The sequence below is a fragment of the Procambarus clarkii genome, chromosome 71 (genome assembly GCF_040958095.1).
Source record: "Procambarus clarkii isolate CNS0578487 chromosome 71, FALCON_Pclarkii_2.0, whole genome shotgun sequence".
In the NCBI taxonomy this organism is placed as follows: Eukaryota; Metazoa; Arthropoda; class Malacostraca; order Decapoda; family Cambaridae; genus Procambarus; species Procambarus clarkii.
The window spans coordinates 23775169-23792498 of record NC_091220.1 but is presented as its reverse complement, the minus strand read 5'-3'; the positions used below and the strand labels follow the sequence as shown (position 1 = coordinate 23792498).

The window sequence follows — 17330 nt, the reverse complement described above, 5'->3', positions numbered from 1 at the left end:
CCCTCAAGATCTTCAATTTGAAACGTCCCTCCAGATTTGAACCGTTGGCAGAGACAGTTCCAGTATACAGGTGGTTACTGAAAAGAGAAAGATCATTAACATTAACACCAACATTCATCACAGGCTTACCGGACTTAGGAGGAGTTGGTTTAAGTTTCTGTGTGTCAGTGGTTCCTTTGTATTGAGACTTACCACACTTGTCTATGGTATGTCCATAGAGTCTACAATACTTGCAGTACAATTGCGAGCCAGCTTGATCGGTGCTCACTTTCTCGTAACTGTACCACGACTTCTTACTGGAGGATGGTTCGGGTGTCAGCCGGTGAATGAGGCTGTAAGTGTCAGCCGACTTAGCACACTTCAGGTAGTCGGTTTCTTCTTTATCTGCTAAGTATAGACGGACAGGAGGCGGCACACGCCTCAAGAATTCTTCAACTAGCATCAGGTTGACGAGTTCTGTAAAAGTAGAGACATGTGCTGCTTCCAGCCATTTCATGAAATATCTCCGTTTTGTGTTAGCAAACTCGAGGAAGGTAGTGGTACTTGCCTTCAGGTGGTCACGGAATTTCCTTCGATAACTTTCTGTGGAGAGGAGGTAGGCGTCCAACACTGCTTGTTTCAGAGTCTGGTAGTCATTCTCAGACGCCAAAGTACTGAGTGTGACTGCAGCTCTACCTGTAAGATGTACTCTGAGAAGTGTGGCCCATTGGTCGACAGGCCAACTGAGTTGATTAGCAAGGGTTTCAAAGGTGGTGAAAAACACATCAACTTCTGCTTCTACAAAGGATGGCATTAACTTACTTGCATGTGATATATTAAAACTGACGGGAAGATTGGCAGTAGCTTGCTGGCGTTGAGCGAAGTGTGAAGTTTCCAACGCGAATTCTTGTTGACGACACTCTAGAGCCAGAGTCGCTTGTTGCTTGTCATGTTCGCGTTGCATCTCCAACTCGCGTTGTTTGGTTTCAAGCTGTACTCGTTCCCGCTCCTGGAGCATTGCAACTTCACGTTCCTGGAGGGCGAGTTCACGTTCCTTGAGGGCGATTTCTCGTTCGTGTTCTTCCTTCCTCAAGGCAGCCTCACGTTCGTGTTCTTCCCTCCTCAAGGAAGTTTCACGTTCCTTGAGGGCGATTTCACGTTCTTGTTCATCCCTTCATATGGCAGCTGCTTCTCTTTGCTGCTCACGTTCAATCTTGGCCAGCTCTAGTTTGAGTTTCATCGTTGCCAAATCAGTTTTATCTGCAATATAGTAAATTTCATGAGTTTCAGAGTCTATCTTACCTTGCTCTAAATAGTGATCCAGCAACAGGTTGTGTAGGTCATTTTTGTTGGCTTGGTAGGGAACTTCTAGTTGATGCTCATGTGCAAGAGTTTGTAATTCAGTCCTCTTGGCACGACTTAAAGTCCCTATTTCACCTGCTGGATCTGCACGGAAAGCTTGGAGACGAAACATGGGGAAATTAGCAAATAAATGTACAACGAATATACCGTTATATAGTGAATGTCAGAAACAGGACAACGTGGCAACTGGTACCTATCCTGTGGGATCTTTAACAATTAAAGTTAAGTACAAGATGTTAAATGATTAATTTATATCAAGGGCACAGGAAATCTTGTACCCGGTACTCATGTAAGAGGATAAGGGCAAGAAAATCCAACTAAACAAATGAAACTGAGTTTCGAAAACAAATGAAACAGTTAATTGCCTCAAAAGTAAAATTGGTAGTCCAAGGATGTAGGCATACCTTGCAGAGTCTCTATAGGACATACGCAAGTTTTTCCTACTGAAATTAATATGATACTTACAGAATTAGCGAACTTATGTGCTCTGAAAAAGTAAGCTAATTCCCTACCGTTGTATGTATCATCATCTCTGACTGACGTGTAGGGGTGCGAGGTGTCAACTGGTGACGAGAACTGCTGCTGAGGTCCCAATTCAGCAACTAAAGTTCGAGCTAGAGGAACTGTGGCCCTCTTTGTCCTCCTACAGTCAGATTGCAGAAGATTAGGTGCACTTGACCCGGGGCAGACCACAGTACCAGGGTACCAATATGATGATCTGTCAAAAATGAGAAATATCCAAGAGACAAAAGATGGTAAACACGAGTAATAACACGGAGGGAGAGATGACCAATTAAGAGTATGACTGAGTCCTACAGTCACCACGTAATCCAAAGTTGTCTCACTTTCACCATATGCTACTCTCGTAATGCACAATACACTCCGCACCATATAAAAATGAAATTGAATATGAAAAATAGTAAAAGCTACGTTACCAAAGTTAAATACGCTTACCATGAATTACTACTTGGCACCAGTACCTGAGTGAAGCTCCTAGGACAGGCCCCCACTTAATATGCGACGGTAACGCGTTGGTGTTCGGCTGTTTCAAAAGCTAGGGGTATGGCCTCGTCACATACAGAAACAAAAAAGAGAAAATCTGGAACTTCGTCTGTGGTCAGGTAATGGGAAGACAAACAAAACACAAGTAAATTTAACAATGAGATTTTAATTACGTTAGAAAAGCAAAACATGAATAAAATGGATATACAAATTGGAACATAAAATCAATCAATCAAAATATTAAGAATAATCAATGGCAAAATGAAAAGTTACGTTAAGACAAGTGAGTAATAACAAGTGAATAATAAACAATGCAATATATGGATGCAGGAATATTGGCTTTAAGCTGCCACCTCTCTTAGTACACGTAAGCCAGTGCTTAGTCTACCAACGAGACATGTTAACTTGTGGAAAGCACGGGATATTCTGAGGGCTGTAGGTCGTGGTGGCCCTAGACATCAGGTAGTGTGGCGGGTGGAGCGCAGGTGCGACTGGGCATCAGCCAATCAGCGATGAGCAGGCGACGGACAGGTAGTTTGGTGGTTCGAGTGGTGGAGGCAGAGCAGGTGTTCCTGGTGCTGAATACGTTTGCTCTCTGGCAATCCTTGGAGTTGCACTTGTTTGATATTTCTTCCATATTAGTTGTATTGTGGTATAGGGACGAACTTAGGAGGGAAGAGCAGGCTCAATCTCTCTTGAAGGAGATTATCGTCACAATATATATATATATATATATATATATATATATATATATATATATATATATATATATATATATATATGTATATATATATATATATATATATATATATATATATATATATATATATATATATATATATATATATATATATATATATATATACATATATATATATGTATATATATATATATATATATATATATATATATATATATATATATATATATATATATATATATATATATATATATATATATATATATATACATATATATAAATATATTATTAAATATGACCGAAAAAGTAAGATTAATAATTCTAACACGAATTTTCTCAATCTTTCGTACGTTTCTTTTCGCTGTTGGTGGTAATTCAAAAATCAATTCTCCAAAATTCATTTTTATTTCAAGTCTGACGCGACACTTGAGCGCGTTTCGTAAAACTTATTACATTTTCAAAGACTTTAGCTTACACATACACAACTGAATAGAACTTACACATCTTCGATTTGTTTATATCTACATTTGAGTGAGGTGGATGGGGTGAGGTGGTATTCATAGGGTATTAAATTCCTAAACACAAGACAGAACACGAAACAATTAGTATTGAATGGAAGTGATTTGTAGAAAGCCTATTGGTCCATATTTCTTGATGCTTCTATATTGGAGCAGAGTCTTGAGGTGGGTAGAATATAGTTGTGCATTAATTGGCTGTTGATTGCTGGTGTTGACTTCTTGATGTGTAGAGCCTCGCAGACGTCAAGCCGCCTGCTATCGCTGTATCTGTCGATGATTTCTGTGTTGTTTACTAGGATTTCTCTGGCGATAGTTTGGTTGTGGGAAGAGATTATATGTTCCTTAATGGAGCCCTATGCTTATGCATCGTTAAACGCCTAGAAAGAGATGTTGTTGTCTTGCCTATATACTGGGTTTTTTGGAGCTTACAGTCCCCAAGAGGGCATTTGAAGGCATAGACAACGTTGGTCTCTTTTAAAGCGTTCTGCTTTGTGTCTGGAGAGTTTCTCATGAGTAGGCTGGCCGTTTTTCTGGTTTTATAGTAAATCGTCAGTTGTATCCTCTGTTTTTTGTCTGTAGGGATAACGTTTCTTTTAACAATATCTTTCAGTACCCTTTCCTCCGTTTTATGAGCTGTGGAAAAGAAGTTCCTGTAAAATAGTCTAATAGGGTGTATAGGTGTTGTGTTAGTTGTCTCTTGAGAGGTTGCATGGCGTTTCACTTTCCTTCTTATGATTTTTTCAACCAAACCATTGGAGAACCATTGTTGACTAGGACCTGCCTTACCCTACAGAGTTCTTCATCGATTTGCTTCCATCCTGAGCTGTGGCTGAGAGCACGGTCGACATAAGCGTTAACAACACTCCTCTTGTACCTGTCTGGGCAGTCGCTGTTGGCATTTAGGCACATTCCTGTGTTCGTTTCCTTAGTGTAGACTGCAGTGTGGAAACCTCCGCTCTTTTCTATGACTGTTATATCTAGAAAGGGCAGCTTCCCATCCTTTTCCATCTCGTAAGTGAAACGCAGCACGGAACTCTGCTCAAATGCCTCGTTCTGCTCCTGAAGATGTCTGACATCAGGTACCTGTGTAAAAATGTCGTCAACATGCCTGCAGTATATGGCCGGTTTCAAGTTCATTTCGACTAAGACTTTAAACATTCTTAGGAAACTACTCCAAGCTTGTACTAAAGAGGCACCCTTCTTGAGCCCGGATGGGCACATGTATAAGCAAGTAGATGGGGTCGCCATGTGTTCTCACCTAGGTGTCCTGTTTGCAAACTTCTACATGGGTACCATCGAGCAAAAAGTCTTAGTCAAAATGAACTTGAAACCGGCCATATATCTACGTTAATTTTAACTCCAATAACAAAAAATTGACCTCATACATAATGAAATGGGTAGCTTTATCATTTCATAAGAAAAAAATTAAAGAAAATATATTAATTCAGGAAAACTTGGCTTATTAGGCAAATCGGGCCTTGCATAGTAGGCTGAGAAGTGCATTCTGGCTACTAGGTACGACACACACACATATCAACCGAAATCAACCTTTGAGGCGTACCCCTGGGGCTAAGCCCCCAAGTCGCAGGGTTGCCAGATTGGGCTACAAGTAGCGAATTGGGCTACTTTTGAGAACCCCGCGCTCCCATATTTTTAATTTCGCTACTTGCGACTTTTTGGGCTAGTTTATAAGCAAGTTGGGCTACTTTGGGCTATTAATATTAAAAAACTCAATGATGATTATTTATGCTTTAATAATATAATGTGTACAAATCACAGCCGCGTCCAACAGCCTGACTGACTAGACCACTTACCCCAGGAGGCCTGGTCCCAGACCGGCCCCCTGGGGGTATTGATACTAGGAATCTTCGAAAGAAAAAGTAACCGCAAGGCAAGGTAATCCTCCCCAGGGGCCATAGATTTCCCAACCTTAATTGTAATTAATACTTCATCCCAAAAGCTACACCTGGTTAAACAGATCTTCATTAAGGGGAGAAAGTTATCTAGAAATTTCCAGATTGATAAATGATGGGAAAGATCCTTTACAGTTAATACCTTTGTCAGGAAGACGATGGTTGGCAAGGAGTGGTAGTGTAAAGCGGCTGTTAGATCAGTGGGATTCTTTAACAACTCATTACCAAATAGCTTTTTTCCTCTTGTGATAAATATGTTGAAGGCAACTATTTTCAATGTACGCTGATCCCTCCAATGGGCTATATTTCACATGTCTCAAACCAATCCTAAATGATTTTGAAAGGATGAATTTACTTTATCAAAAAGATGAAGCAGATCAGTATAGCCTTCACACTGTCTTAGAAAAATTCACTCTTGGAATACTCAGAAGAATCGTGCGTCCTCATCATGCAAAGCTTCATGTTAATTTAGACTACATTTCTATGTATCTGCCCCTGGAGAAAGTTGACTTTGGTTACGAATTTTCAATACTTCGGGCCACTAACAGACAAAACAATTTTATAACCCAGGAAAAGTTTCAAAATATTAAAGAAAGATGCGATAATTTTTTAGTGAAAGCTTGCAAATAGCTTCTTTCTCGTATTCTTAGTAATGTTGAAACTTTAAAAAAGGTGAAAAATCTGTTACCTGTCATATGCCTTAGCCACACACGGCCACCATTTTCAAAACTAACATTAGTATTAGCTGACCAGTCTAAGCTTAGTGAAATTGAAAGTCAGTGGCCCATACTGTTAACCATTGACTAGTCCAACATTTGTGAGGGACAAATTCCGACATCTGAATCGTCACTTTAGACCAAGACAATAACTGTTAAGAACGCTGCTGGCGATCCTATACTGATTGACCTCGCCCAGTTTGCCTTGAAAATATACAGCTTGCAAATCGGTAATGTCCTGGTTGAACGGATATTTTCGAGAGTAACGTCTGTGAAAACTAAACTGAGAAATCGAATGGGACTTGTGCTTTTGACATCAATCTTGAGAATTAAAACATATCTTTAAGAATATGTAACTTGTTGCTCGTCATTTGAACCACTCATGTCAATGCTTAAATATGAGTCTGCAATATACAAGAACGAGGTTGTGGATGCAGATCAAGATCTTGGTAATCTTCAACTGTAAAGACGTGGAAGGACTCCACACCCATTATGCTTCATACAGTAAATATTGGTAAGTTATCCTATTATCATATTGATTAAATATATATATGCAGAGATAATATTAACAAAACAATTAAAATCGTTTTATGTACTCTATATATCATAATATATTACTTTGAAACCCGTATTAGTCACTAAACAAAAAATTGGGCTATTCTTATTACAAATTCGCTACTTTTAGACCTTCAGCTCGCTACTTTCAGCAGTTTGGATCTGGCAACCCAGCCTGGTCGCTCACTGACCTCCGGAGAGCTTGCATGCGTCACTCTCACCTCCAACATGTCCCATCATCTCTAATTCCTTATATATTCTTACTATCTTCATGAAATATCTAACAAATGTTCGTAAACGTCTCTTATTATTACCAGGAACACGATCGATTAATAATAAACTATCTATCAACTAATTAAGTGCACTCAGTGCAGAAAGTGACGATCTGGCGACACTTGCTCTGGGCGCTCCAAAATGACGCTACGCTTGATCGTCCACCAAAATCCTTTTGGACTGTCTCTCGAAGCTTCCCCTCAGTCTTGTCTTGAGAGCACGACGTCGCCTGGCAGGCTTCACAGAGAAACACCTGCTTACTGTCTTCCACCCGAAGGATAACACACATTAGGGTCCACAGAGTATACGACCATCATGTAGGCTTCAGGCCGTCCCTAATATTATTCCTGATCACTGAGAAATGACTTACGACGTCCCAGGCATTTCCCTCCCACTTTGTAATATGTAGCCTTCACTCACCCACTAAACTGGGAACTATATTGTTCCTTCTTCCCAGGAGGAATCCGACGTACGTCCATTCCTGACGACTGTAGCAACTCAAGTGACGCATTACGACTTCCGTCTGCGTCACGTCACGTAACAAAATGTCAACATTTTGACATTTTGACTTTCACTCATTTCTGTAAGATGCTTGTCCTCTACTGGTTTTCTTTTCGGTCCTAATTCACCGACGTTTACCCTTTTCAGTTCCTTTCCCAGACTTCTAACTATAGTCAGGTGGGTAGAATAACTCTCACAAGGCACCTACCTCACTTGGGTATCTGGGGTTCATAACAATAGTGTCCTTCCTTAGGGTCATCATTGGTTACAACATCGATGAATTTGTTATCGAGTTGTTGTTGTATTATGCCCTGGTACAATTTTAGGTTCCCAGGTTGACTATTTAAGTGCAACACCTAAGACCTTAATTGATGCCAGTAAATCATGAAATGATTTACTGGCATCGAAAGATGATTCAGCTTCCATGGTAACCTGACCCAGTATTGGTTGTCCCAGTAGACAAATGAGTCCAGGTATTGATTGTATGTCCAGTCGTCATCTGGTCTAGGTTGTTCAGGGACGATCCCTAAGGTGGCTAGATTTTATAATTTATGTACAGAGGGATCTCCGAATTCTCTGAATCTTTAGAGACAAGTCTCTGAATTTAAGCGGTGACTCTTCTCAACGTAGTAACGCCACCACCTCTAGGTTGACATGTTGGTTGTCTAAAGATGTGGGTTTTTTCAAACTCAAAACTGAACCAGTGAGCAAATTGCCTCCCACAGACAATAACAGGTTCATTTCCTGCTTTTTAGAGTGATGAATTGTCTAGTGAGAATTTATGGTAATATTCTGAACGTACAAGGAATCCAATGCTGAAGAATGGTCAGACGTGATTTTGTTATCAGGCAACTTAATTCCCCTTTCTTGTAATTATTTGGCTGTTGTCCCTAGACCATGATCATATTGGTCGGATGGGATTTTGTCTACTACAATGGCTTGTACAGGTCGCACATAGCCGCCTAAATGTATTAATGGTTGGACCACTTTCAGACTTGGGGTCCTGTGTTGGTCAGGAACCCTGTTATATTTAGTTTTTCCTGTGCAAAAGGTTTCAATTTTAAGTCATCTGCCACTTCTTGGGTGACAAATGTTTTTTGGGACCGTTGGTCAAAAAATCCGTGGGTGTTGACCTCAGCCATACTGTTTTTTTATTGTAAGCTGGGCAGTTGGCAAAGTCACATTTTTCTTAGACTTTGTCGACACGGCACTTATATCCTTTCGTTCTATGCAGAACAGGACGGTGATGGAAGCCTCTTCCTCCACCTTGGCTTTGGGAACTTTAATTTTATGTCCCCACACAGTACTGAGTAGTGTTGCCCTTTATCGCACCTGTTGCAGGTTTGCAGTTGGGTTGTACATGTATCGGTGTTAAACAACCTGAGGTACTTAGTGCATTTACGCAATTCCTTGAGTCGCTTTACAAGTGTAGTACGGTCAAGGTAATTAGTGCAGTGGTATATGGAATGTTCTTCATTACAGAATAAACATGTAATCCAGCCTACAGCACATTTGGGAGTCACCACCTTGGGTGAAACAGTAACTGTAGACTGTAGCTAGTAGATTATGCCAATAATATACTCGCTCAAACTCATGAGCTTAATGAGAGAGAAGAACATTTCTCAGTAGCACTAATGACTAAACTCAAATCATTTCCGTAAATACAGTTAACATTCCTTCCAACCTATTGGATTAGGTTTAGATGAGGTGTAGTCCAATCATATAAGCGATCAAGAAGTGTGTAATCATCAGTACAATTTCCACAGTGATTCAGTTAACTTCACTACATACACTTGGGAGTTACCACACACTTTCTACCTCAAAAATGTAGTACTCGGCATATTCACTTCTAACCGACCCCAAGATGCTTTGGCTTTGACACAGAGTTCGATGCAGTCGGAGTTTACTGTCTGCTCTGTATCGAAGTTGAAGCGTCTTGGGGTCGGTTAGAACTGAATATGTCGAGTGCTATATTCTTGAGGTAGAAAGTGTTTGGAAACTCCCAAGCGTATGAACTGAAGTTAACTGAATCACTGTGGAAATTATTCTCATGATTATTCGCTTCTCGATCTCTTATATGTTTAGACCACACCTCCCCTCATCATCCTCCAATAGGTTGGAAGGATGGAAGGAATGTTAACTGTAATTAGAGAAAAGGTTTGAGCTTAGTCATTAGTGCTACTGAGAGTTGTGCTACTTTCTCATTAAGCTAATGAGTTTGGAGCTAGTATATGAGTGGCCTAATCTACTCGCTACAAGATTTGAGGGACCACAATGCATATGTGCCCACACTGCCAAATTTCCCTTGTGGAGTGGAGTTAAATGTTTTATGTTTAGTTACAGTACTGGGTATACTCTGTGGTTTATTATTGGTGATTAACGAGGGTTTGGTTGTTGGTTTACTATCTGTATTTGCTCGCTGTCATTCTACAACAGAGTGTAAACCTTTTGTAATCTCTTGAACTGTCAGAGAATATATGCTATACAGGGAACTCAACCTATCCATAGTCTCACTGGGTTATTTGCATCATACGTTAACTTTAGTTAACCACTCAGCACTATTTATATCAACCTTAAGGCTGAGTGCTTTTTGTAATGACTCAAGCTACAATCTGAAGCCTTGGAGTTAGTCAGTGGTTTCATTAGTTGGGGGCAAGTCCAAAATTTTTAAAACTAAATGTGTGACAGCTCGCTCTGTGTTATCATAATTATCTTTATGGAGTTGAACTGCAAGATCATAGCTGTCACTATTTAGGATTAAATTTGTTACCACCTTTTCCGTTTCACCTTTAAGTTGACTGCGTAGGTATGTGAATTTGGTGGTTTTAAGAATTTTGGGTTTAGAATCCACAGCATCAACAAATTAATTCCAGATGTTTTCCCAATTTTCATCCTCAGTTCCAAAGAATGTAGGTAAACTGACTGAAGGTCGTTTAACTTCTGGATGAGTAGTATTAGTTGCAGCTGTTTTTGTGGCTTTACTCTGGGCAATTAATTTGACAAAAGGATTTAACCTGGCTTGAGTGTCATCCTCATAATTTGCCAGATCATCCATAATACCATATAATACACCAGTACTTGCATTGGTGTTGGCAAATTCAGCCAAATACTTTCTATTTGGCGTTTGACTTGCTCATACTTGTTGCAACTTGCAAGTAGGTTTCTAGTTCAATATGTTCAACTGGAGTTTGTTGTGACAGATCATGGCAATTATTAATCTGTCTTGTTAAGTGACCCTTAAGTCGTTTTGGGTCCTTTTCAGTTTTGTTTCTAGATCAGCTGTGTTGACTGCTTGGTTGGAATTTACAGGGCCTATTATATTGTTACTAATGTAAGTAGGGTACTTGCTTATAATCTTGAGTAATTACTAACGATAGTAGCCAAGGGTCAGTTTTATATCACCAGGCTAAAATACTACCTCCTTCGAGGTTATTGTACATTATCCCATAGGCTGCTCAGCCTTAGGGGTCAAGAAGCGAAAAATAAACGAATTATGTAAAAATTACTTATAAATGTTAAACAAATCTCTAACTTATTATCTTCAGTGTCGTGAAAGTTTCATTAAAATATTTTCAGAAATTTATTTTAGACGAATTTTTTAAACCGAAGAACGTTTTGTTGATAAGGGGAACAGCTCCTAATAACATGAACTGAAGAATAAAGCAGTAATAAAGAGATACAAGCACCTGTCCGACGCACAAATAAGAAGAAAAATAGTCAGAAGTTTCCACAAGGAGGATATGCAGCTGGTGCCATTATATCTTTGCTACGTAATACTTAATACACATAGTAAGGAGTAAGTATTTTATTTTGCTCTATTTTGTTATACATCATATAAATACATTGCCCAATGTTAATATCTGTTACTTGCACGAATGTCCCCAAATATTTTTTTTTAGGGGAAATTTCTTTTTTCTTTTTTTTTCTCCTTTGTTTATTATCAAATTTTGTTGTAACCTCTACATCCTGGAGAGTGTATAACCGTCCCTACCTATGTGAAGATAAAATTAAATTGGTCAACAAATAAATCAGTTACAACTTGCAGAACTTTGATTTTGTTTTTTGGCTTACTTTTTCACAGATTTCAAGCTCAGTTTTCTTTGCCTCTTTTGGTGGTTTCGATGATTAGGGACAAGATCAGGACTTTTCACTTACATAAAGTAGACCCCTAAATATATCCCCTATATAATTTTAATTATTATAATTACCTTTATATTTGTTTTTTTGGGGGGGTTATTTTTTCTTGACATTATTTCAACACATATTGACCGACAACTTTCACATATTTGAGTATGAATTTTAAACAATGCTTATTAAAACATACAAGAAAATTAATGAATACTACATTATTCATTGTCGATAACTTCAACTTCAATTATGAATATAACTAGAGTTTCAACTGTAATAAGCATAAAAATATCGAGTTTCTGATCTATTCGAACCATATTTACATATAAAGTGCACAGTTGTCTGTTCAACAATCTCATTAGAATTGATTTTTCATAAACCTAAACTTCATCTAAACACATATTGACCTATAACTTTCACACACTCAAGTACAAATCCCAAGATATGTTTACTAAAACATTCAAGAAAATTCATTAATTAGAACTACCATATTAATTTTCAATAACTTCAACTTCAATTATCTCTAAAACTGGGATTTCAAATATGAGACCTGGTATAAAATTAAGCTTCTGTCTGATTCCCACCATATTTACACACTATGTGCAAAGTTCTTAATTCTAAGGCATCCATATACCTTAGCATTATTCGAATTATTCATTTTCAATAACTTCAACTTCAATTATCTCTAAAACAGGAATATTAAATTTGAGACCTGATAAAAAATTCAGTTTCTGACCGATTCTCACCATATTTACATTCCTTCCCCCCCCCCCCAAAAAAAAAAAGAATATATGTATACGTTAGGGATAACTGTATAACAGACACTGTGCTCCTTAACTGTCTAATAGTACGTTCGACATATATATGAATGAGATTGGGTGGACATAAATAGGAACTGCCTCAAATGGGCCAACATACCTTCTGTAATTACCTTCATTCTTATGTTCTTCTAACAAACATATATATTGTCGTAACTATTGCCCATGTAAAAGTAATAAGGCCCTAATATGTTCCTCATTCAACAATACAACCTAAAGAGACAAAGATAATAGAATTTGAAATTTGTAAATATATCTGCCCCAAAAAATTAGTCACAAATTCTGCCACCTGTTATTTTGTTATATATGTTATATAACATTATTAATATTACACTTTCGCTCGGGCATGACGCAGCTTTGCGTCATCCGTTTACTGTCGGTAATGCCGGGGATGACGCAGCATTGCGTCATCCACTTTAAATATTCGCCAAAAATCAGATTTTTATCCGATTTTTTGTGACTGGGTTTAAAATGCGCGCCGATGTCTTCCCATTTTCTTTGTTGCGCCTAGTGGCCCGCAGGCGGCGCGGCACACGCCGTCGGCCCATTGTTTTCGCTCCACTGTTGTGACCGGTGTCATCTCCCCTCGCGTCTCAAACGTGTGAACATTTCGGCTATTTTCCGTGGCTATATTTCTTACTGCGGCTTTAGAAACTATCTACACATACTCCATGATGGATAGTGATCATGAACAAGCCCTTCCAGGATGAAAATTGCGAAAGGAAGGCGTGAAAAGCAGAAGCTGAATAGTGTACAGGAGAAGTACAAGCATGTGAGACTAACTCCCTCTAAGTTTCAGGCTGTATCTGACGATTTGTCTGGGTCATCTAGTGATGAAACTGATGTCGGTATTGATACTGATGCAAGTAGTGAACATTTAGAAACAGAGACGGCCGATGAGGATTTTGATAGTGATGAAAGTGAGGAATCTGAGGTCGAGACTGCCACTCGTGCACGGCGCGGTACTGGAGCTCGTGCCAGAGCCAGACGTACCACACGTACCCCAGCACCAACAGATTCTGATGATAGATGGTGTAGTGACAATACTGCACCCTTTGTAGACAATTTTACAGGTACACCAGGCTTGACTGTTCCTGTACCTTCCACTGTTCTTGGTTTCATTCAACTCTTTCTGACTCAAAAATTGCTGAAATATATTGCCTATGAAACAAATTTATATGCTTCCCAAAGTAAGGCAGGTACTGGGCAAAGGACAAAGCACAGATGGCAACCAGTGACAGTGAAAGAAATTGCTAGATATTTGGGACTGACGATCTTGATGGGTATTTGCCCGTTGCCAAGACTTAGAATGTATTGGCAAACAGGCAGATTCTGGCACATACCTTGTTTCAACACCTTCATGACTGGTAAGCGATTTGAAATGATTGCTAAATATTTCCATGTTTATAACAATAAGTCCATACCACCAGGCCAAGGAGTTGACAAACTTATCAAAGTTCGCTCACTCATGCAATATCTCCTGAATAGATTCAAGAGAATATACATTCCCAATAAAAAATTGAGTTTGGATGAAGGGACAATGCCATGGCGTGGCCGTCTATCTTTCAAGACCTATAATCCCAATAAACCAGATAAATACGGAATAAAGCTCTACATGCTAGCTGAAGCCACCAGTGGCTACATTTATGATTTTGAAATCTATTCAGGAGTTCGGAAAACGACGATTGACACAGTTATGGCCTTGATTGAACCACATAAGGATAAAGGTTACCATTTATATATGGACAACTATTACAATTCGGTCAGATTGAGTGAGGCACTGCTTCAAGTAGGGGTATACACCTGTGGTACCCTCAGACTGCAGCGTGGTGCACCTAAATACCTTCAGATGCAAGCAAAGGGTAAAATGCCAGTAGATAAAACTTTATTCAAACGCAAGGACAATACTTTCGTAATTTTGTGGAAAGATAAACGAATTGTTTCACTCATAACAAATTGCCACAATGCAGAAACACAACAGGATCAACGCAGAAAACGAGTACGAAATCGTGATGGAACAACCTCAGTGCAGCAGGTAACTGTCAACAAGCCGAATGCAATCTGTGACTACAATACAAACATGAAAGGTGTTGATCACTTTGACCAAATGATCAAATATTATCACTTCACAAGGAAAACACACAAATGGACGAAGAAAATGACCTTTTATTTTGTGCAAATGGCTATCTACAATGATTTTGTGATGTATAACTACTACACAACAGATAGAAGGAAACTGACATTACTCCATTTCCACGAACAAGTCATTGCTGCACTATTGTTCTATAAGTCTAGTAACTGGCCTGAGGAAGATGATGACATCCCACATGCTGCTGATGTCAATGCCACTGAAGCCAATGTTGCAACACCAGGACCATCAACACCCAGAGCTCCAACAGCAGGACCTTCAGGTGTGAGGCGCCCACTATTCACTTCACCTGTACCTGCAGACTTACCTTCATCGTCTGAGTCAGAAGACGAGGCTGTGATTATCACTAGTGGTGCTTCTGCTGCAACAAGACCCCGTATTGTAGATAATCCAGACCGCCTCAAAAGAAACTTGTCCCATACCCAAGTAAAGATACAGAAGCGTCTGAGGTGTCGTGTGTGCAAATTGTCGGGTAAAAGGAAGGACACACACTATAAGTGCAAGACGTGTGATGTGGCATTGTATCCTGCACCATGCTACAGCAGATACCATTGAAAGAAAAAATTCTGGGCCGATAAGCAGTAATGCTTGCCCACCATCCACTCCACCTATACAAAACATGGGTTGACCCTGCAAGAAACGTTTTCCAGGAGCAGGTGGAGTGGATGAAACAAATGTTCAACCCATGTCATGTTCAACACACAACACTGAGGTGGTAAGTACAAAAAAATTTATTATTTTTTTTTATACTTTCCCCGTATTGTACAGGCAATGTTGTTCTTCAATTGGCCCTTATATGCACATATCCATCTAAAGAATTCTATTAGGAACATTTTCATACCTAAATGAGCGCTGTAACACGAAAATTGAGATTATCACCAGGAAATAATACTAAACATTTGTGGGCGGGAATTCGGAGTGTAGCTGGAAGGCGTCTGAGCGCTCACTCATGGCTAACACATGGCTCGTCTTCAACTCGTCGGAGGTTGGAGCGTGACCAGGTTTTTTATTTTATATGCTAACGTTACTCTAGAGAATTCTATTGCGAACCCATTGAGAACAAAATGAAAGACCTAGAACAAAAATTGAGGTGACCAGAGTGAAAATAGCGAAAACATTTTAACGCGTTTGCGCGCTCCTGGGTAACTCGTTCGCACTTTCTCTGTTTGCTGCGGGTAATTAGCCGGGCTTTTTGAGTTTATATGCATTTAGTACTGTAGAGAATTCTATTTCGAACACAATGATACCAAATTTAATCTCGTAGAACGAGAATTGAGGTGACAAAGTTGAAGAGAGTATACACTTTTCGGAATTAACGTGTGCTCCCGTGAAACTCTGGGACCCAAATCGTATAGTTGAGGGAGTGGCGCGCGGGGTGCGCGATTTAACACGTTGACCAATTTCGTTACAACTTCACATGCTTAGTGACAGATATGCGTTCTCCAAGATGTAGAAGTCACAACAAAATCCGAATAGAAACAAAGGAGAGAGAAAAAAAAGTGGTTGTCAGTTTTTTGTACAAAGGGACATAAGAATATTGCCATTGGGCACTGTATTTAAATGATATATAATAAAATACGGCATAATAACATTCTAACTCATTATTATGTGTGAAATCTGGCCCTCCATGTGGCACCAGCTGCATATCCACTTTGTATACCCTCCTTACTACTACTTGTCTTCTTTGTGTGTCGAACAGGTGCTTGCATCTCTTTATCCCTGATTGCCAGTAAATAGGAGGTGTGTCCCTGTAGGAGTACTACAAGTTAGCCTTTCTTTATCATGCTTGGTTGGTACAGAGACACTCATTAACACTAAACGGTGAAATGATTATAGGTATATATATAAAATATGAAAATAATTATTGATACACAACACAACTTGTGCTGGTATTGATCCCACCAGATATAAGGGCCTGCATAATTAATTAATGATGTTAGGTTCTTCAATATTTAGTACAACACTAGGCTATGGTAATATAAATGGGACTAGGTTGATCAGTATTTAGTTCAACACTTGTGGGATATCTGGGGCTTGACTCATATATTCAATTATTTACTTATTGGATTTAATAAATCGAAGGACCACCCACTTTTGAGAAAAGAGGGAAAACTAATAGAAGTGATCATTAAAATAACACTAGAGAACCAGTGTCTATGGATAATCATTAAGAGAATAATCACTTGAAATAATGAATGGAATGTATTATTAATTAATTAAAGTCAGAGCCTCAAAGACCTACATTGGGGGGGGTATTTCTAGAAATTCATATATATCTAGGAACCAGGGTGGTTCGCCACCAGTTCATTGTTGAGTAAAGGATATAATAAATCTAAACTACTATAGATTCAAAATATGAGAATTCAAATTGTGAATATTAAAGATTATAATTAATGAGCAACAGTCAGAGCAAAACACATTAATTACCAATCATCATTTCTGGTAATAATCTATTCAATGTAAAGATTCTACAGGAATTATATAAGAATCAGTAATCATATTAAATAAATTTGTACGAAAAAATGTCTTGGTCTTAAGACGATTTCTGTAACATCATTTCGTCATTCGTCCTCGTGGTCACAGGATCTCCACAAATAATGAACTCGAGGTGAATATCACGAATGATGAGAAACAACTTGATGACTCCTCGTATCCATTTGAATAGGCTACGTTTTATTTTCAATATTCATGAAAACGGAGAAAATTTTCGAAATTT

At 38.9% G+C, this 17330-nt stretch overlaps 1 protein-coding gene across 1 annotated transcript; it reads left to right on the top strand.

Moving 5' to 3' along the window:
- Positions 1-13171: 13171 nt before the first annotated feature.
- On the top strand, positions 13172-15169 carry LOC138356297 (piggyBac transposable element-derived protein 4-like). The gene is made up of 2 exons (XM_069312271.1): positions 13172-14552; positions 14691-15169. The coding sequence occupies exons 1-2, from the start codon at positions 13172-13174 to the stop codon at positions 15167-15169; spliced, it is 1860 nt and encodes a 619-aa protein (XP_069168372.1).
- The last annotated feature ends 2161 nt before the right edge of the window (positions 15170-17330 follow it).